Here is a 22808-nt window from a genome sequence, read left to right on the forward strand (position 1 = left end):
GCCTTGGCAGCAGACTGGACAGACCAGGGAAGTGCTTTAATTTTACTTCAATACCGTTGACCTCCCCAGAGAGGAAGGTTGATCAGGCCATTCTGGGTGGGGCGAGGCAGCCCTTTGGCTAGGCCTGCTGCTCTCTGAGGGTTTACCAAGTGTGCCCAGCATCTGGGAGCGCATAAAAACTCTTACAGTCACCACGTCCCCTGATTCTTTCTACATTTACATTTATTCATTTAGCAGATGCTTTTCTCCAAAGCGACGTACATCTCAGAGAAATACAATTTGTGCAGGCCATCTCAAAGACCATGTCCTGACACTTTTCCTCAGCCATTATTTCTTGGAGTAAGTGTGAATGGCACCAGATTATCAAAATCACTTTTCCCTTTGAAATGTAACACTGGTAAGAAGAGAAAGCAGGAGCCCCTCAACAGTAGACAGTTGTCACCATCCTCTTTCGTGTCCCTCTTCATTGTTGGCCTAAGCTTATCTCCATTAAGAACCAGAAGAATCCCCAACCAGAACCCATGAATGACTGCAAGGGTGCGTGTGCTGCTGAGGACCCAAGACGCTGCCTTCAGAGCAGGTGACAAGGCAGCTCTAAGAACAGCGAAGGCCAAACTGTCCAGGGCCATCGAAGAGGCAAAGATCGCACACAGCCAAAGAATCCCCAGTCACTTCAAGAACAGCAACGACATGCAGCGCATGTGAAAAAGCATGCAGGTCATCACCGACCACAAGACATCACCACCTGCCTGTGATAGTGATGCCTCCCTTCCAGATGCACTGAACAACCACTATGCTCGGTTTGAGGCGAAGAATGACGTGGCGATAAGAGAGACCACTCCTCCTCCCAGCGACCAGGTGCTGTCTTACCACAGCTGATGTGAGGAAAACTATGCAGAGTCAACCCACGGAGGGCTGCTGGACCAGACAACATTCCTGGCAGAGTGCTCAGAGGATGTGTAGATCAGCTGGCATATGTTCTCACTGACATCTTCAACATCTCCCTGAGCAGCGCCATCGTTCTAACATCTATCAAGGCCATCACCATCATCCCCATGCAGAAGAAGTCTCCTGCGTCCTGCCTCAGCAACTACCATCTCATCACACTCACACCCATCATCATAAAGTGCTCTGAGAGGCTTGTCATGAGGCACGTTAAGACTCTGCTGCTACCCTCACTGGACGCCCTGCAGTTTGCACATCATCCCCAAGCGCTCAACAGACGACGCCATCGCCACCACCCTCCATTTGGCCCTCACCTACCTGGACAAAAAGGACAAGTACTTCAAATGCTGCTCAGAGACTTCAGTTCAGCATTCAATGCAATCATTCCTCAGTACCTGATTGGAAAGCTGAACCTGCTAGGCCTGAAAACATCCCTGTGCATCTGGATCCTAGACTTCCTGACTGGGAGAGCCTCAGTCAGTCCAGATCAGGAGCAGCATCTCCAACACCACCACACTGAAGACTGGGGCCTCCCAGTGCTGTGTGCTCAGTCCACTGCTGTTCACTCTGCTGACTCACAACTGTGCAGCAATGCATAGCTCAAACAACATAATCAAGTTCACCGATGACATGACCGTGGTGGGTCTCATCAGCAAGAACGACAAGTCAGCATACAGAGAGGGGGTGCAGCAGTTAAAGGACTGGTGCAGAGCCAACAACCTTTCCCTGAACATGGACAAAACAAAAGAGATGGTTGTTGACTTCCGCTGAACATCGACGGCTCTTCTGTGGAGATCGTTGAGAGCACCAAATTCCTTGGTGTTCACCTGGCGGAGAACCTCACCTGGTCCCTCAACACCAGCTCCATAGCCAAAAAGGCCCAGCAGCATCCCTACTTTCTGTGAAGGCTGAGGAAAGCCCATCTCCCACCCCCCATTCTCAACACATTCTACAGAGAGACTATCGAGAGCATCCTGAGCAGCTCCATCACTGTCTGGTTTGGAAATTGCACCGTTATGGAGCACAAGACCCTGCAGCGGACAGTGAGGACAGCTGAGAAGATCATCGGGGTCTCTCTTCCCTCCATCACAGACATTTACATCACACGCTGCATCCGCAAAGCCACCAGCATCGTGGATGACCCCACACACCCCTCACATAAACTCTTCACCCTCCTACCATTTGGCAAATGTTATCAAAGCATGCAGGGCCTCATGGCCAGACTGTGTAACACTTTTTATCCCCAAACCATCAGACTCCTTAATACTCAGGGGCTGGACTGACACAAACCCAAACACAAATACACGCATGCACAAACACACACACCCATACTGACCCTAACCTAATACCATTCCACTCTCTTTGCAATTTTTTTGCAGTGATCATCTAACTGTACTAACCAATTGTATTTTTGGCTGCTAATTAGTATATTTAAATCTATAGTATTTATTTTACATTGCAATATCTTCTGTTTTCTACTGTTTTTATTGCTTTTTTAATAATTGTAATGTTTACACACGTGCACTTTTTGTAGTCCTATGTAGGTAGCTTTGTGTTGATTTATGCAGCACCATGGTCCTGGAGGAACGTTGTTTCCTTTCGCTGTATATGGTTGAAATGACAATAAAACCACTTGACTTGAGTAACCAGAGACCCATACAAGGAACATGTTGGCCTGCACCTCTGCCAATAACGCTACCTCCACACTCATAATAAAGATTCATTTGTGCACTGCCCACCGTTCAGAGTGCTCCAAGACACCATTCCCACCGGTGACCGGGGAGCAATCATCTCATTAGGCTTGGGTCTTCTGTAACGTAATGCATCCAGCCATCATGACACCGATGCATTCAAACCAAGTGTAAAAGGGTGGACAAACACCAACATCAACAGCGTTCATACGCTCAAGAAGTTTTGCATCGCCCAGGCCCATAGGAACTTCAAATCCGTCAATTAATGGCTACCTTGCACCACAGAATGCATGGTGCAAACAGCAGAATTCCCATTAGAGTTACACCCCACCAGTCTGCACCAGCAGTTAGAACCATTAGGCAAGATGTAAACAAATCCAGCGATGGCAGAACCTTAATCAAAACACGACTTGTAAAATGTTGTTTATAACAAAGCACGAGAGAAAGATCTGTATGCACACAAGATTACATGAAAAATGGCCCCAGGGGAGAGGTAGCATTTAATGCAGCCCATAAAGCATTCCCACAGGCCTTGTATAGCTCTGCTGCACCGATTACATTTCCCTTTTTATCACACACCATTTTCATCAGCATGTTGAGTTTGAACTGATTACAAACTTGTTTCCAAAAGAGCCTTTCCCTCCTTTCTCCAGCCAGTCTGATATTAACCTAGATTGAGGCAAAAAGTAGCTAAAGAAAATGATGAAATTCTTGGTAACTACTGCACTACGCTACACAAAAAAGTAAAATGCAGAGTTTTGTATGGTTTTTTTCGGAGGGAGGTGGGTAAAAACACCCCAAATATTTTGTAAAGTCATTTTTTGGACATTTTTTGAAAAGTAAAACTTGACACCAGGGTTATGATACAGCTGCTATGCTTTGGAAACAGACTGTTTGTTTAACCAAGGCATTTGCTGAATTATAGCAGCAACAGTTTAAATTATATCTGACTCAAGTTTATTGTTTTTGCAAACATGAATTTGAATTTATATCCATGAGACCAGTCTGGCTACCCCCACTAAACATTTTGTTTTCAAGCTAAAAAAGAAAAGCACACACAGAATTCTCATGAAGTCCAAATATAAGGTTTTTTTTTTTTTTTAATACATGTATCCTAATCATATCATATGATCAAATAAATGAGATTTTTCAAAGCTACTTCAGTAGCTGACTTTCCAAAAGCACTAACTACTAGCCTTCAAGAATATTTTTTACAAGTCTCCTTAAAAATAATGGAATAATTACACTGTATGCCTTGAGATACAAGAGCCAGGATGAGTAATTTGGAAAGTAGCAGTTAATAACTGTGGGCTTTACACAAATTAGACTATAATTTCAATCCATCGTGACAGACAGAAATGTGCTGAGCAGGATGAACTGCACCACATGAAAATGTAGAGTGTTTCAGTCACTAATATTTAATCACTGAGGATTTAACATAAAATATGACCACATTCCTGTTATTTTGCCCTCTATCAGCAGTTTTTTTGCCAGCCAAAGAAATGTTAAGAGTAATACCGCAACACTGAGCCCGCATGAGAATTCTTACATTAAGATAACAGAGTGGATACAGAATAGATTATTTATTATATATTATTAACAGAGCATTTAGCTAAGACTTTTCTCCAAAGCTATTTACACTGGTTTACAGGTTTGTAAAGCTGCGCGTTTTTTACTGGAGCACTCTAGGGCAAACACCATCTTCAAGGGTACTACAACAGGAGGTGGAATTGGAACATAGGCCCTTCAAGAGCAAGGTAGTAGCTCATACCACTACACCACCTGCTGCCCCACACACAAAGAGGAGTGATTAATCGACACAACTGCTAATGAAAGAGTGAGTTCTTCATTTTAAAAATTAAAATTTGTATTTCTTCCCAAAGGTGCTGGTTTGAGTGTGAAAAATTTTGAAAGCAATGCGTAAACTTTACTATTAAAAACAATAAAACAAGGTTAACTTTTACAATACTTTCACTGTTCTAAAATACTGCCATTTTAAGAAAGTGTAAACAAAGTCTGGTGTTTGTTTTGTTTGTATATTAACAGCAAATACACGTGCCAAGCTTAAAACGATGTAAACTTGTGAATGACATGCAAATTGTGGTGGCATGGTGGCACAGTGAGCAGCACTGCTGTCTCACAGGGCCTGGGTGGTGCAGGAGAATGTGGGTTTGATCCCTACTCAGTCTGTGTGGAGTTTGCATGTTCTCCCCATGTCTGTGTGGGCTTCCTCCAGGTGCTCTGGTTTCCTCCCACAGTCCAAAGACATGCTGTTCAGGTTCCCCCATAGAGTGTGAGTGACGGAGAGAGTGTGTTCCACTGATGTATGGATGAGTGACCCAGTGTAAGTTACCCTGGTGAATAAGATGTATGGGCTGATAACACTACACAGAGTTCATTGGAAGTTGCTTTGGAGAAAAGCATCTGCTAAATAAATAAATGGAAATTTTCTGAGTTCAGTGCAGAATGTAAGAGCTCAGTACATCGTGATGTTTCTCTCTCTTACATAAATTTTCTGACTCTTCATGAGTTACATACACATGGGTTAAACTCCCTAACTTTATTTTACTTAATTTATTATGTTCAAAGACCAGTCAGTATAAGAACACAGCTTTTTTGCCTTACATACCCATGAACCTTATTATTAGTCAGTCATAAGCATTTCCAATATTTATCATACACAACATTCAAATCTAAATAGAAAATGTTCTAAGTACTGCGTAATGACACTCATTGCACAAAATGGGTGGGAATGTGTTTTAGACTTCTAACAGTGAGCCAATTTTGTGTGTGTGTGTGTGTGTGCGTGCACTGTGGGTAAGAGGGTGAAAGAGTAGGGGTGTGGAAAAGCAGCGCCAAACAGAAGCCAAGAGCAATAACCATGGTTCGGTGCTGCACTTACAGGACTCTCCAGTTCCGTGGGCTTCCTGTCTGAGTACAGCTCTCCTTTACCAGGGAGAACGCTGAGGCGCCCTCCAATCCCCTCATTCATGCGCCACAAGCTCCAGCATTTCTACAGAGGATTGTTCTCCGTCGCCAATTAACCAAATTGTTTCTCTAGGGTTGAAATAAGTTACAGATGTCTGAACCGAAAAGTCTCACCAGGAAAAAGAGCAAAAACGCTGAGGGCAGACTGGCCACCGTCAACGACAAACACAAGCCCCCTGTGCCAGCAGTGCTGGGAACAGAACTCCAAAATCATTAGTGAACCACCTGATGGGTAAAACCCAAAACTTCATCAACGCACCGCTGAGTACACCACTACTGCTCACAGGGGAAAAGCGGTGTAGCCTGTTCGAAGGGAAACTTGCAGGACTACGGTATTACGCATATCATAACTACGTACATTTTTTTGTCTACACAGGAGCGGTTTAAAAATAAAAAATAGAAATCTGTCACAGCTCTGCACTGTACCGTCTCCCTTGATCCTTAGCGATGATAGCGGTGGCGTTACTGTAATAAAGTAAAATGGCCTAAGCGCTAATTGGATCACGCTGTCCAGAAAGAAAGGATTAAAGGCATATTGTGCTCTGGGAAACCGGTAGAGCAGGCAGCCTCCCAACTCACCTGTGCTTCTGCCCAGGTTGGTGCCCAGGACACTCCAGCCCTCTGGCAGAGCCAGGTGCCTCAGGGCCAGAGCCAGGTTCTTGTCCAGCCGCTCACACTCCAACAGGGGGATCTGGCACTCATCCAGCAGCATGGCGCCATCCAGCCCGTCATCCCGGCCGGCCGAACTAACCAGAAACTGGGCCATGTCGAAGGCCAGGTCCTGCACGAACTGGAACTGCTGCTCCGCGACCGGGTCCACGGATCCACCCGGCTTGGCCAAGCACAGGGTGACCTGGACTGCTTCGCAGCAGTTGTGGGCTAAAGACAAGGACAAGGCAGGCGAAAGACAGTTAGAGAGAAGGCCAGAGTTCAGCTGAGAGAACATCAGAGTGGCTCTGTAGACCCTGCAGCTGAGATTTGCGAGATCACGTGTCTAATGAGTGGGTCAGAGAAGCTTTCACAATGTTGAGGGCAACATGGCGGTAGTTTCATAAGGGATGCACAGCACAAATAAACAGCGAAATTAAATCCCGATTGAAGCCTTCAGTCACAAGCCCATGAAAGATACACTTCAGGTTCAGCCGAAGACCTGATATCATACAGCCTCCAGGCTCTTTGTGTTTTTAAGATGCTTGTGTATGCGAGCAAGCATGAATTTGAGCAAGAAAAGCCACAAAGCATCAGTGTCCTCAGAGCCGGACCAGCTGCAGCTTTCAGTCTGAGCACTGCTCTTAAATTTCTTTGTGCTTTCAAGGTTGCCAAGATACGCGCTCAAAACATTGGACATTCTTGATCCGTGAATAGTCTGAGCATCAAAAACCCACAATTTGAAAATTTAATATTTAGTTCCAGGGAGTCCTGCTGACAGACCACACAATTCTCCTAATATATTTTTAGACGGCATTTTATAGATAAAATATTAAACTTCTCATAGTTCACAACTGGCGAGATGTAACATTAACATCCACTAATCCTTCCAATGCCTTATAAATTCAGTTACAAAGGTACAGTCTGCATATGCAGCACGAAACATCAATTAACCCAAATGCATTTTCACTGTGAAAAGCGAGTTCACGGAATGACGTTATGCATACATAAAATCATAAAATGTTTAAAGTAGTTACTGCTTTACTTCATCGCAAGATATCTACCTTATTTTCGCAACGATAAAATGTTTAGTTTGAAGAGGAAGAATGAAAAAAGTCCAAAAGTGGTTATTAACTGTATCGCAGTGACTACAAAAACATGGAAGAAGCAACGTCAGCAGGGTTTCCTTGCCGAGATCGGTGGCTGCAACGTGAGCCCGCATCTGCGACGGGATCTTAGCTCCATCCTCAGGGTTGTGGTTTTAACAAGAGGCCATCCGTCTCGCCTCGAGGGGCCTGGGGTAAGGTATTAAGGCTGCAGTGGCCATGTTCTCCCCTACGAGTGTCCCAGGAGCTAATGGTCCATTTACCCAATTTGACCAGTTCCCACACATTTGGAATTGATTTATTTACTTTGTGTTAGACATTTTTTTTTTTTAAATATTTCCAGCAATCACGAGCAAATCTTGAAATCTTTGTGAAGTAATGTTCTTGCCCAGCAATCGTTACTGCAGGATGATAAATTGTAGAATAGTTTCTATAATGCATAAAGGTGTTGAAGTGGTTACACTGAAGTTCTGAGTGAAATCAAAAGTTAATTCTTTTTGGATTATTCTTATCCAAGCTGTGCATGTCTCCAAACAGACAAAATAATAATCATACCATTTTCTCTATCATCATTAGAACACCTCTCAAACTGAAATATAAATGGATTTTGAAAAGTTTTCAACTTTTAGACTTCTGGGAGGAATATCTATGGCTCCGGGTTAAGAGAGAGCAATTTCTAATTGCCGTGGAAGACATGTTACCAACCCAATGTTTTAGAAAAGCTGAACTCTCCATGGCGTGGACCAGTGAATGCACAATTGTCTATCAAGAAGACAACTGTCTCTTCTGAGGCCTTTTCACCTGTTTTTCTGCTTGTGACGCCTTAGTTCCCATGAATGATCACAGAGACCTGACATGAAGTTAGACCAGGCTACATTCTACAATACAGAAAAACCGAAGCGAAGCACACATTCCAAACCGTTACCCTTCTGGTATGGTAGAGATGCATCTATACCCCCTAACAAAAACCTAGAGGAACACTAGGAATGTAGCCCACAGGCCTACATTCTACACTGTGCAGAACAGGCCTGAGACTCACGTGAGACAACTGGTGGAAAACGTCTGTTGTTCAAAAATTGAGAAAATGCACAAGCCTCACTCAGAAAATGCAGTTATTGGCTCAGAATTTCACCAAAAAAAAAGTTCTGTTTAATATCTGGGGGGTACGACATCAGTGGCCAGACACGGGAATGTTTTCCCCATTTACACATAAAATACATCACGAAACCTTTCTATGAGAGTTTGTTTAAATTAGACTGAAACGACTCTACATTCTTGTTCCAAGGGTTATCTCTCCTGCAACCAAGAGGAAATTCCAAAACTGTAGCCTGTGTGAAATGGGTGGGTGGGGAAAGGGCGCAACAGGCGGGGTGGCCACGCTCTGAGCAATGACACCACCCTGGGCCACCAGAGGGGTAGGGGGATGGGGTGGGGGGTCGGGGGTGGGGGTGGGGGTGGATGCCCCGCTGGAGGGCCTACCGGGGCAGATGGCCTGCAGGGTGACATGGCTGATCCTGAGGGTGCTGGTCAGGTGCCTCTGAGTGCTGCCAGCAAACAGCAGGTAGAACTCTACGTCCTCCTCGTCGCGGAAGCGGTCCTCATCGCACAGCTGCACCGTCAGGAGACATTCACCCTGATTTCACACCGGACAAAGAAAGGTTGTTGAGGGAAAGGAAATGCACGAGGAGTCACCAATTATCACACAGCACACAGCTTTTTATAACGGGAGCTCAAATTGCACGATGCACCTTGACGTTAAGAGGCCAAGGTGACAAAAATATTTCCTTGCATGAGGACACAAGTATCACAAACAGGAATGGAGATATTTTAAAAACATAGACAAGTCCGGGTCAAAAACAACCAACACTTGACTTCTTTATATGAGATCAGCCTACAAGAGACATTCATTTGTTCATTTTCAAACACAATTTAAAATCTCCTAAAGATATATTTCAGACTGTACAGCACATGAAGGTGTCCTGGGAAAGAGCTTGAGAAAATGCATGACTTCATTCAGCTTCCCTCCTCGATTCCTCCCAGCAATGTTATGCTATGTTTAATTATAATGGCACTCTTTGCCGTATCTCAGATCCATTTTTGCCTCCCCTCCCCACTTGTCTTTAATCGCAGTGACCTTTTCAACTTTTCAACATAGCCATTTCAATGCAGTTCATAAAGTCCAGCCAAACAGCTGCCTGACAGTGGACACTTGTAACTGCCTCAGGACTGAAGACAGTGTCAATTATTGACAGCGCTCCCATCTCCGCGTTTGCGCTTTCCTCATTCTCAAGCGTTGCGCTTGTCTCACAAGGGTTCTATTTTTGTCTGTAATTACATTTTAGTATTGACCAACTGAGAGCGGTGCAGTGGCGAAGTAGGTTGGACTGGGTTCTGCTTTCTGGTGGGTCAGGGGTTCGAGTCCCGCTGGGGGTGCCTTGCAATGGAGTGGCATCCTGTCCTGGGTGTGTCCCCTCCCCCTCCAGCCTTTTGCCCTCTGTTGCCGGGTTAGGCTCCACCTCCCCGTATGGGAGGAGAAGCGATTCAGACTGTGTGTGTGTGTGTGTGTGTGTGTGTGTATTGACCAACTGCAAGTCAATACTTCCAAGTTGTTTCTGAAGTTTCACATATCCATGTGACAGTACTTTGAAATAGATTCTTCACTGCTGGGTTACTAATACAGGGGCTCTTAAACCGCAGAAATGGAAGGCACTTTGACCGAACGCAGAGTTTTATAAAAGGGATTTGTGATACAAGGTTGCCTAAAACATGAACCAAAGCTACAACCACAAATATTCTAAGAGGAAAAAGATAAGATAATGGAGGGCTCACATCCTGCTTGCGATGCTCCATTTATAGTTATCAGAGGATGGTTCGACTAAAGCCTGGTCGATACTGCTTCTCACACCTTCAGACATCCGTTGGTTTGTGACATATAAACAAGGAATGGCTATTAGGGCACCAGCCTTCAGAGGAAGTAGGCAAGTCCACCCATCATCGGGAGCCTGAAGGAAAACACGGTATAACCCAGCTCCCATTTGCCGAGGGACAGTTCAGCGAGCTGTTTTCGTCAAAGCCGTCCATCGAGGCGACACCATGCCTCCGGCCGACAGCAAGCAGTCAACCTATACGGAGGAAAACCCGAGTTCAGCATAAACACTGTCTTCAAATCTGTGTCTGTCACTGCAGACAGCTGGCAGCGGGACCGTCCCTGACTCGAGCCCTCCCTAACAAGCCCCTAAACAGAAGAGATGCACACGGAAGACCCTTATTCACAGTAACAGAAGAGAATGGCTTATCAGCTTATCGCACCACTCCATCCGAGCAATTTCCTACAAGAACGCCCTGAGGTGGCTGGAAAGATGAGGATATCCTCAAGACTGAAGACCGTGTTCTTTTACTGGACATAGCATGGGGAAGGGAGGTCCTTGCTCTCGCCTTAGGCTCATGTACACACAGCAGAGATCAATGGGCCTCAGAAAAGATCTGTCACGGGTTTGGTTTTTAAAGCGTGTACACTTTCATGCATTTCGCACTTTCCTTCCCCGGTACGTACCTGCAATCCCGTACCGGGAAGGCCGGGGTTAACGAACATTCAAATAAGATTTACTATTCAATTCTCTGCACATCATGCTGTTAAGAAGTGACTCAAAATTCCCCAGACACTTGTAACCTTTGTTGAAAGAATAACCATTCTGCATTTGACTTGAGCATCATTCTAAACATTTACTCATTTTTCTCCAAAGCAACTTACATTGGATACTATGTAGTGTTATCAGCCCACACACCTTATTCAGCAAGGTAACTTACACTGCTAGATACACTACTTACAATGGGTCACTCATGCATACATCAGTGAAACACACTCTCTCTGTCACTCACACACTGTGGGGGAACCTGAACAGCATGTCTTTGGACTGTGGGAGGAAACCAGAGCACCCAGAGGAAACTCACACAGACACAGGGAGAACATACAAACTCCACACAGACTGAGCAGGATCAAACCCCCGGTCTCTTGCACCACCGCAATGCTGTGAAACAGCAGCGCTACTCGCTGTGCCACCCAACACAAACATTTATGATTCATCTCAGCAATGTCATAATGCACTCAGAAAGGAAATACACTCAAGTTTAGTCAAAGGTCGACTACAAAAATATAACTGAAGAAATAAAGGAATGTCAGGTAATGACACACGACCGGCGCTGAACCGAGAGCAATAACAGGCATACGTCCATCTAAAAAACACTGTACTCTATGTCAAAACCGCAGTATGAAACATCCCGCGAGAACAGTCCAGAAAAAGTGCTGCAAAGTCCCTCCAAAAGTACCTATAATCAATGCCATTTGATACATAACCGCCCAAGTCAGTGAAACACCATCCCCAGGGGGTTCCAGAAGCCTACAGAGGCAGGCTTTAAGGTCAAGCCCTTGTTAAAGAGCTACTCATGGGGAAATCTGCTAAATCTAAACACCCAAGTTTATACCACCCAAGAAGGGACTGCCATGCCTGTTTGTTCGGGCTGCGCCTGGCCCTCGACGAACCCTCGCCGAACAGCACGGCTCTCGAAGCACAAAAAAAAAAAAAAAAAAAAAAAAAAACACACAAACATAAAAAGGAGAAACCGGAGTTCACAGAAACGAGAGGCGCTTTGAATTCGTGTGCGTTGGCGCGTCTGCGTTTCCCTCGCTGGACGTCGGCCGGTCTGCCGCCCCACGGAGGACAGCTGCACGCGCTCGCTAGCGCTGCCAACTTCGCTTCAAGGGCGAACTGCAAGGTCAGACCCCCGCTCGCCGAGTCCCCGCTCGCAGCGGCGGCGAGGCAACCTCTCGGCAGGATGAGTAAACTTCGGGGACCTTTCAAGAGAACGCGCTTCCTGTTTTTTCCCCCTCTGCCCTTGAGTGTCGGTAAGAGCTGCAGAGTTCAACTTACAGAGGCGCTGAAGAGTTCCTACTCCTGTCGGTCAAAGCCCAAATGCTGCTGCGAGCAAAACATTCAAATATGCTAGCTGAAGTTGGAATGAGTCGTCCTTGGCGGGCGCTCGCAGGCCTGCGTGGGGCCATTGCGCTCCGAACGGCCCAGTCCTTGCCGGGGGACACGCCGCTAAGGCAGACTAGAAAGCCACAAGTCGCGTTCATACAGGGTCACACTTTCTAAGCGGTTTATGTCCCGCGGTTGGATGACACATTAGCGTTGCGGAGCGCCCGCTGCTGGTCAGAGGGGGAACCGCGGGGGCGCACGGAACCCCGTCGCCGCCGCGGGGGGGAGGGCGGAGGACAGAGACGGGGCGAAACGTAAACGTGTCGGAGCTTCTCCCCCTTGTTACAACCTTGGCCGCGAGAGCTGGCCGCTAACGGAATACGAGCACGCGACAGTTGTTGCTGTCAGTGAAGATTATATTCAAAACGTGTGGTTTATTTGTACTTTGCGGGAGGCACGCAAGCGACGAACGGGAGTCGAACGCGAGGCCATAATCAGGCATATATTTCATTTTATATTAAGCAACGGTTTCAAATACCACCGTGTGCCGCCGGGGTTATTTTGAGAGATCGAGTTCATCGCGTCTCTGCCCGGACAATTATCAGATATCGCCACGGAAATAAGCGTGCGAGGAGTCACTTAAGATCGTAGCCGAGAGCGATTAGGAGCTAGAGGTGAGAGAGGTGAGAGAGGCGAGCCGCACGCCATCGGGAGGGAGCGGGTTTCTGGTTCCTGCGAAAGGCCTCGGGCCGGAGCGTCCCGGCAGCCGACGGAGCTCGTGCGCCTGCGTCTTGTGATGACACTGCTCCCTGAAACCTGACACCAAGCCACGCAGCACTCCCACGGGCTTCTCTCCTTCCGTTCTGGAGAGGGGTGCCCATGGATCGCTGGTTCCGGCAGCAGCTGGAAACCGGGCCCCTCGGAGACCCCCCCCCCTCCTCCCCGTGCGACTCCGGCCCCAAATCCGAATCCCTCTCGCTGCCGTTTTCTACCCGGAGCCCCAGCTCGCCCGTGCTGAAACGAACGCGTTATCCGGAACGGATGCAAGAGACCGTCTCTCTCAAACATTCGAAACGAGCTTTTCCCTGAATGTACAGTGTTGTTAACGGATCCATTTTCTAAAACTGACGTCGATATAAAATGAAAAAAACACCTTTCATTCAGACGCGCAGGGAACGCGTTCTTTTTTTTTTCGTTGTTTACATCAACAGGAAAACACAGAGTTAAGGTGTCGCTCGAAGTCAGCCCACACAAAAGGTCCCGGAGCTCCGCTCCACTCCAGGAGAGAGGAGCGTGAAGACGATCCGGAGGCCCACGCTGAGGGCTTACAGCTGCGGGCTGCACGTGGGGAGCATGGAAGACACGCACTGCCGGGCGGTGGGGGGCAGGGCTGCCGAGAACAGCGACACACTCTCAGACCTACCGCTCTCAACAGGGCCTGGTTGGAAATTCAGTAAAACACACAGGGGTGCGCGGAATACTTACATACAACGGAGCTTGCTGTGGATTAAGTTTCATGACACTGGACACTGAAAAAGAGAGAAAAAGATCAGGTCACACATTTGATATCAACATAATATTGAAATTACACACACACACACACACACACTTTCAAAACCGCCTGTCCCATATGGGGTCGCGGGGAGCCGGAGCCTAACCCGGCAACTCGAGGGGGAGGGTACACACCCAGGATGGGACGCCACTGCATTGCAAGGCACCCCAAGCGGGACTCGAACCCCAGACCCACCGGAGAGCAGGACCCGGTCCAACCCGCTGCGCCACCGTGCCCCCCACGCATATTGAAATTAACCTATTTAAAAAAACCCCACTGAAATAAAGAATACTAACAAATACCAACAAAATAATGAGCCCCTAGAAGGCCAATGTTTTCAACGTCTCATCTATAATTGTACTGTATCAGTGAGGGTTGGAGGACACCTTCGGCCGAGTCCAACAGCCCCAAAAACTCATTACGCAGAGGCGTTCAGAAGTGTCCCGTTTTTTTTGTCACCCCTTTAATTTAAAAAGTGAAATTAAGTGAGACAAAACCGTTTCAAAGCAAAGATGTTGTTTCATTCCAGAACGTCTCGCGCTCAAAATTTTGAACAGCTACAGGAAGAGAACGACGGTTTAGTCCAAGTTTCCGTTATCAAGAGCCAGCCGGGTTAGGGTGTGTTTCGTCCCAGAGGTCAAAGGTCACCAAAAGGCACGTGATTAAATTACATGACACCTAATGCATGAACAGTTTTTGTCAACAATTTTACCTACAGAATGAACAAAACAGGTGATATAACAAATTACCTGTCTGATCTTTGCGAAACCCCATGTGTTCCATCTATTCTTTGCCTTGACAGAGCATGAAGTGCTATAGAGACAAACCCTGTTTACTGACACATCTAGAGCTTTACTAGGATAAACCACCTAAAGGGTGCCTTCTGTTTGCGCATAAACTGAGCAGCGGTGGATCATCGCACGATCATCTCGTCTTCACATGGTACGGAGGCGGGACAGCTTCCCTCAGAGTAAAAACTCCGATCTTTCGGAAGCTTGCGCGCAGGTTGCTGCTCGGCTCGCGCTCCTTGGACGGCACGCTTCAGAGCCATGGCATCTCACCGAGCGCACGCAAACGCAGCCTTCGGTCCGGTGGCAGGAATCGGCAGCCAGCTGCATCCTGTCACCCTGATGTATACAACACGGTACAGCTGTTGCAGTTTATTTTAGCACAGGAGACAAAGCAGAACGAAACTCGGCTGCCGGGAGGCAGGGCTCTCCTCTGCAGTCACCTAAAAGCAAGAGTGCGGGCTCCACCAGGGTCACCGGGCAGCCCGTAGGTGCCCTGCTCCAGAACCCTTGAGAAAGGTACTTAACTCGGAGGCTCCGATAAAATATTCAATGCCAGCTGTACACAGGGGGCCCCTGTTGAATGATGGCCCACTTTTTTTGAATGTGTTTCACTAAAGGACACTTTAGCCCCACCACTACATCACAGACCTGCAAAATGATAAACTTGCTAAATCTTGAAAATTTAAAAAAAACCAAAAATCAGTTTTCACATTTTTATTCAAAAACTGCATTTAGATTATACAAGCAGATATTTTACCCTACAATACTGCATGCCTCCTGCAGCAATGAGAATATGCAACATTTTTCTACTGTACTTTCGATTCACTGTCATCCTAAAACAATTCCCCCAAATGCAGTAACATTTTACCCATATACAGTACAGTCCCTTAGCATTGAAACATTAAAAGTACAAAGGTGGAAGTTTATCAAATACAGGAATGATTAGTTAAGAAGGTTTCAAAATTAATTTTTTATATTTATGATTTTGGGTAGGGGGTGTGGTGGCACAGTGGGTTTGGCCAGGGTTGGCTGGATCCTGCTCTCCAGTGGGTCTGGGGTTCAAGTCCTGCTTGGGGTGCCTTGCGATGGACTGGCATCCTGTCCTGGGTGTGTCCCCTCCCCCTCCAGCCCCTCTCTCTGTGTTACCAGGTTAGGCTCCAGCTCCCTGTGACCATGCATGGAACAAGCAGTTTCAGATGGTAGGTGTGTGCATGTGTGCGTGTGAGATCTTGGGTGCCAATAGACGGCTGTGGAACATTAGCATTGCTCAGGCCACATTAACACAGTTTTCCACTATTTATTATGGGAAAAAAAACACAGTGTCATTTCTTTAAAAAAAAAAAAAAATGGTAAGAAAGTTTGAGTAAAGAACTTTCTCAGCAACAAATAATAAGAACAGCGCAACTCCGAGAGAAGGAAATAACAAGTGGCCCACCGGTACGAAGCTGAAGGGGGCCACGTGCTGCGTCGCATGGTGCAAGGTTGAGTATACGAAAGGCGTGGCTGCAGAATTTCACAGCGTGTTGCACGGCTACCTCGCCCACCCACACATCCTCCCTGCCTCCCTCCTTCCGCACCACACACACCGATGCGCTTGGCTAGCAAAGCAGCTGGCAGAGACGGCCATTCCTCCAGCATTGCAATGGCGCGGCCGCTCGTTTTTAAAGCGCAACCAAGCACATTGCGCTACGGTGCTGGGTTATCCATTCTGCTCCACGCATTTACATTTCTTCATTTTGCTGATGCTTCCTCCAAAACAACTTACAAGGTTAGAAGTGTTAATTACAAGCTTGCAATTATTTGCTTATTTATACAGCTAGGTAATCTCACTGGAGCAATTTTTTTTTTTTCCTTTACGGTAAACACATGTGCTCAAGGCTACTGCAGCTAGAGGTGGGGATCAAACCCACAACCTTTGCATCAACAGGCAGCGACTCCAACCACTACACCGCCAGCTGTCCCTCCGCATTAAGCTGCTCCCGGAGGACATGCATTCAGACAACTGATATTTAATACAAGACTGGTGACCGCAACTGGGGAAAAATGCCTTGTTGGGAGCGTCTCGACTTTTTCGACCCTGCGCCCTCCTGCAGTTGTGCTGCAACGAGCCTGTGAGAGAAAGCTTTCGGCCGTGCCCGTTGGGGGCGCTAGGCAGGCTGCCTGTGATCACACCTGCTGCCATCTATTCCGTGTGTCCCTCAGGTGCAGAGTCCTCCGGACAAAAGGTCAACAAGTCAGTAGCTGTCCCTCCTCAGCGGCGCCACCTGCTCTGATGGAACAGGCTGCAGCGGCGGTATAAAAAGCAGGCTTCGGTTATGCTCAGCATCAACTGCCAGGGCTGGAATAGCTTCTGCAGCTGCACCGTAATACTGCGGTCACACTTAACTACGTGACATCCAGTTGCGCTGCTCTGTTCAAGCAGAATTCACTCGAGCAGCAAACATACAGCAAGGCTGATATCAGCAGACCGACACACAGATGTCCCTGCCTCCGCAAAAAACCAATTCCCACCATCACATTTCCGGCCAGCACAGATAAACGATACATAAATGGAAGACGCTTTATGGGATGGTTATATCTAGCACAGACAGCGGACGCACTGCACCCTCAGCAAAAGGCTTGTTCCCCAGTCCCCCGCGGCTCAAGTGGAAGAGCCTCACAAAGAGCGTTTGTCTCTCTGCCTTGGCCTACTTTCCAAGTTGAAACTCACGACACGGACGAAGCGATGCGCACGTTCAGCTGGGCTGCAAACCCATAAACCTGACAAAGACCGCCATTTAGTCAAGTCAGAGTGCAAGTCGGTGACATACGGGTTCTGAGCACACATGGGCGTTGGATGCGAGGAAGGTGAGACCGTTGAATGCTGCTGATGTTACTACTGTAAAAAGCAAAAAAAAATAATAATTTAGCAAAAAGGATTATCAACAGTGTATAATCAGTGCAAGTAATGCCATGTTGCTGCCGTGTCATGTGGCTGCTTGCTCTGCTTGCTCTGCATCCTCTTGCTCCGCAGTGCTGAGCTTTGACCTACTGGGCACGTACACAGTTGACCTCTGTGATCCAAAGAGCACACAGAACCATTCACAGAACCCTCTACCCCACACAGCAAACAGCACACACTGCGAGCACTCCTCTTCCGCTTGCATTTATTACACTTACGTTAATAGTTCTAGGATTATACGTGGAACTACATGTACTTTGCAATTCAAGTGTGGAAGACATGATAATAATAAAAATTTGCAAGACACTGCATGTGTACAATTTTTGAAAAAATATGAAACTTTAAACCTTATTTATTGGCAATTTAAGGACTTAAAATTACCATTTTGAAAAGAGAAACATTAACAGATGGTTAGCTAAAAACCAAAGAAATTCAATATTCGATTAACATCAGGAGGTACGTGAATGTAGCATGTAGGAGAATACATGCAGAATGCATTGAAAGAGCATGCAGGATGTAGTAGAATAAAGCTGAGTGATCAAAAGTAATACCTAGAAGTGGCTGCAGTGATTCTACTATTTTTAAAGCACAGTTGTAAACATGTAAGTCTAGAGGCTCTAAGTGGCCGTTTGGTGGTGTTAGCTTTGTGGTTTGGGGTATTACATGAGTTACTGCACTTCCTGATGAACCCTCATTGTGTTGACTATGAAGACCAAGCACGATGCAATGGTGAGAAAAACGAGAGATCGCCACACAGCACTAGCACGGTAAGGAGTTCACACACGTAAGCTGCAATGTGACCCCAGAAACATAAGGTCAACAAAATTATTTTATTCGGGTTTCTAAGTGACTCAGCCAAGTAAAGGAGCATCGACAAGGGGCAGGATCTATGCCATGGTGGAAAGAACTTTTTGAATTCCCCTTCTAAATTAACGTTTAGATTAGGTCAACCCTCAATAAACAAATAACTTATATTGCGATTTGGCATCCCATGCAATAACTTCAGTCGGAATCCCAATCAAAATCTGAGCAGCCCAATTAAGTGTTTGGATGAAACAGACACCAGCATACTTTACTCGCTGCTCACAAAAAAATGGTTTCGGTCCAACCTACGTCATTATCTAACTATGACCGGGAGTTGTGTAAGGACTGATAATGGCATTGTTACACTAAGAGCACAGTGATTTACTCAACCGCAGTCTTAAGACAAGTTGGTTAATATGTATGCACACAGTGCAACTTCAACTGCTGAGTATGAAACGACACTATTCACTGGGTTAGATATTTTCACTGATTTGTCACAAAATTGTTAAAATAAAAAAGCAGCAGCAAAAACAGTCGTGACCATTAAGCCACATAATAGAAGTCTAAAAGAAGCACCAGACTATAAATGGGTTGCACAGATTACTGTCACTAAAGTCACTGGCCCTGGACAAGGGGTCTGGAAAGTAGCAGATGTACTAATGCAATATAATCGTGGCACCATGTCTCTCAATAACCTATTTTTACACGCAGTTTACACACAACAGCCAGAAAGCTAAACAGAATAAAAGCAAGGGAAACCGATTCATTTTTATTAGACGAGCGGATGGAAACGAGACGACAGTTTCGGAAACAATGCCAGTTATATTACAATGCCCTGCCTTGCATTGAGAAAAAAAGAAAAAAAGAAGCTATTATGAGTTAACATTTGTTCCCGCCTGCAACAAAAGGATGTGCAACACCAAGAAAAACTGAGGCCCATGAAAGGCAACTTAAAAAAATAAAAATAACAAAGCCAAAGCACTACCTTGAAAAGCCGATGACATTAGTTTCAATACGCTTACCCCAGACACAAAGCACACTTGCTTCAGGGCTGTTTGATTAATTTTTCTTGGAAGCATTCTTCACCGAAGGGGAATGGTGGCACAGCAGGTTGGACCGGGTCCTGCTTGCTGCTGGGTCTGGGGTTCGAGTCCTGCTTTGGGTGCCTTGTGATGGACTGGCTTCCTGTCCTGGGTGTGTCCCCTCCCCCTCCGGTCTGTTGCTGGGCTAGGCTCCAGCTCTCCCCCAACCCCCGTATGGGACAAGCGCTTTCAGATGGTGTGTGTGCATTATTCACTAATAATGGCATAGGGGCCAATTTAAAATGTGACCTGAACACAAAACAATTTTATACTAACAACTTTCTATACAGTGCTGTCCTTGCGCTTCTTCTTTTCACAAGTCTCCGAAAACAAACCCAAAACCCAGAGAAAATATTTTTTACCGCAGGTGTATGTAATCAGAAACAAAATCATATTCCTAGCGTTGTAAAGACAAGTTATGAAATACTGTGCCAAATATCTTTGGTTTTGTGAATTGTTCTTCAGCACTGGCACAGCTTGCGTTCAGCAACATCTGCGGAGCGAAGTCACAGCAGCATCCCAGCCGCTGGCAGCGGTGCTTCCTTGCTTCACCCAACCGTGTCGGACCGGCTTGGCTGAGGGCCAGGCCAGGATGACCACACCTGTGCACCTATTCCCCTGCAGCCATATCACTGGATTACGTTGAAGTTCAGCCCTTCCAGGTTTTGCATAGTTTCATCATCATCATCATCATCATATGTAGGATGCTCTCAAAGAAGCCCCGCCCCCACCCCGCCAGCGTGCAGGGACCCCCCAGGGAGCAACGGTTCCACTTGTGTCCCACCCTGACGCAGGCCCAGCACCGCGAGGAAACACATCCTCTTACAGTGCCGGCACGCGGACCAGACAACTGTTTACATAGGTTAAATAAACCGTCCACTCCAAACGCGAATTCATTTGCACTCTCTCCTGCTTCTATTCAAATACAACCAACCGCTTTTAAAACTGCTTCCTTCTCCGACTAAGGCCATAAACAGTGCAGGCAGAGTGTGACAAGTTCAAGTGTGCTACCTACAGGGATCTATCTATAAATAATTTGCTTCTAGTACCAGGACATCACTTAAAGGGGAAGTTCTGATTTTCTCCACCTTAGGGGGTTTTATAACACTTACCTGGACGCGTGTCAAAAATGTACCGTTTTCCCCATCTGTTAATGCTTTCATTTTCATTTTAAAATCTCTACAACAATTTTTACATTCCTGAGCATTATGAACAATTAAAAAGAGAATGAAAATGTACAGAAACATCTATCGCGGCAAGGTTCAACGCACCTGATTTTTGACGTTAATGCACCTGCACGATTACATCTGCTTCCAAAATTATGGAAAGCAGACAATAAGTCAAAAGACACAATGCAAACAATGAAAAATTATGCAGAGATAACATCCGTTAAAGGTGCGCTCCACATTAAAGATGAGACGTGAGTAACTGCTTGACTCATTCATTACATTAAATAAATAACTCATTCATTAAATTAATTCCAAACTGGTCATTCAAGCTCAACTGGAAAAACAAACTGTGAGCCTGTTTTAGAGATCCTGCCCACACAAAAGCTGTATTAGCTGGGAGCAGCATTTGTGTTTATCTCAGTCATATGCCGAACTAGACATCCAGTATAGATGTGCACCAAAAATGCATGTAACGCACTGTCATGAAGAAAGAGCAAAACCATTTTCACTAGAGGCCATGTGTTCAAAACCTGTACGATACCAACTGACTCCCACGGTGGAAGATGACACCAAAGGCTGCTCCACAGCTTGGATACCTAGACCATGACCAGGAGGTCAAGTCTGAGCGCCCTTCTGACATTTGCAAGATGTAACAAGTCTCATTTTCTATGTTCCTTCCACCAACAACAGGAAACCTTGAGCTTTAAAAGGTAGCCATATTGACAATGACCATATTTTTCTCTCCTGTTTTCTGTTCCCCCCCAGCGGCTTATCACTCCGGTATCACCTTACAACAAAAAAGAGAACATATTTTTTATCTGAAACTGGCGAAGGTCATTTTGCCCATCTTCTGCAGATATTTAACAAACTCTGGGTGGAATATTATCTGCTGAAGATGCAAAGGAATCTAAGGACATGGACAGGCTAACGGAAAGTTTCTTTTAAACTATTCCGTCTAAAGAAATAAAGCCAAACAATGCATATACACAGTACTAACCATAAATGGAAACAATTTCATAACTTATGTCCTTGAGTTTAACTCTTGTTCAGATATATATAGGCATCGCATTCTCAGGAGGCTTCCGAGGTCTTAGACAATGAAAGCAGACACCTTGCGTTAGTTAAAATCCATCCGTCTGTGGGCATTAGTGATGTGGTCTTACTTAATGAGGTGATAACTAAGAGAGGTAAGCCATAACACTTGCTGCAAGACCCGAAAAGCAATTTACTTATTCATACAGGTTTGATGGCTTTCTGCTGCACCGCTGTATTTAGACATTACAGACCGACGCCTTTAAGATCTAACCAGTCACAGTCCATTTTTCAATGCCAGAAATAAACAACGTACTCACACCCGCAAAATCGTACAAAAGTTTTGGTTAAGCTGCTGGAAGAGAACAGGCTGACGAAGTTGTTCTCCAAGTTCTTTTTCAAGGTTGTGTCCTCTTGGTCATGTCCACTTTCAAACATTTTGCCGCATGCTTCATAAATTGACCCATTCTGTTTCCTGAATATGAATGATTAAGTCAGCTCTTGCTGTCTTGGAAAGGACAGGCGCTGAAATTTATAATTCTGAGGTAGCAAGCCCTCGTCTCGGGGTACAGTCGCTACTGAATGTGTAATGACTCCACAGAGTTTGCTTTGCCCCACGTGGAGAAACGGGGAGATGGAGTTACCGCTCTGACTAAGACTCTCAAGGACAACCGATCAGCTGCCTTGCAGCTTTCCCTAGCTCCGGTCTCCATGCCAACCAACATATCTTGGTGAGGAGAACCTCCGATTGTGTTAATAGCAGGCCTCTTTACATTAGAGAGGGAAGATGTTTGGAGCTGGTCAAGTGTTGGCAAGTTGAAAGGAAAAAATAAGCATCGGTTTACATTACGATCAGCAGTGAATGCAAACAAGCCGAGAGGCGCCAGATGCCTCCAAATAAATCCAAAAGGACGTTAATGGAGAGCGCACGTGATGAACGCCATACGCTGTGATCCCGCATGAAGCAACGTGCCACCTGGAACAGAGTTTCAAAATGGTATTTTGCATATCCGGCAAAAAAATAACAATATTGTTTAAGAAACGGCTATTTTCAAACTCGTAATAGTTAATGAGTCCATTCAT

The 22808-nt window shown here is 46.0% G+C and overlaps 1 protein-coding gene across 6 annotated transcripts in view; it reads right to left on the reverse strand.

Annotated features, from left to right (window-relative positions):
• The window catches only part of akap13 (A-kinase anchoring protein 13), an 83765-nt gene that overhangs the window by 51821 nt on the left and 9136 nt on the right, over positions 1–22808 (reverse strand). For 4 of the 6 annotated variants that reach the window (XM_029256240.1, XM_018763531.2, XM_029256243.1 and 1 more), the window contains exons 2-4: positions 13840–13883; positions 8858–9011; positions 6204–6503 (exon numbers count right to left, since the gene is read on the reverse strand). In XM_029256240.1, coding sequence (XP_029112073.1) covers positions 6204–6503; positions 8858–9011; positions 13840–13872 — 487 coding nt within the window. In that variant the 5' untranslated portion in view covers positions 13873–13883. Of the gene's footprint in view, positions 1–6203; positions 6504–8857; positions 9012–13839; positions 13884–14655; positions 15703–19464; positions 19575–22808 lie in introns of those variants that run through there. The other 2 variants (XM_029256241.1, XM_029256239.1) reach the window with 2 other exon arrangements.

This window comes from Scleropages formosus, chromosome 11 (genome assembly GCF_900964775.1).
Source record: "Scleropages formosus chromosome 11, fSclFor1.1, whole genome shotgun sequence".
Classification (NCBI taxonomy): domain Eukaryota; kingdom Metazoa; phylum Chordata; class Actinopteri; order Osteoglossiformes; family Osteoglossidae; genus Scleropages; species Scleropages formosus.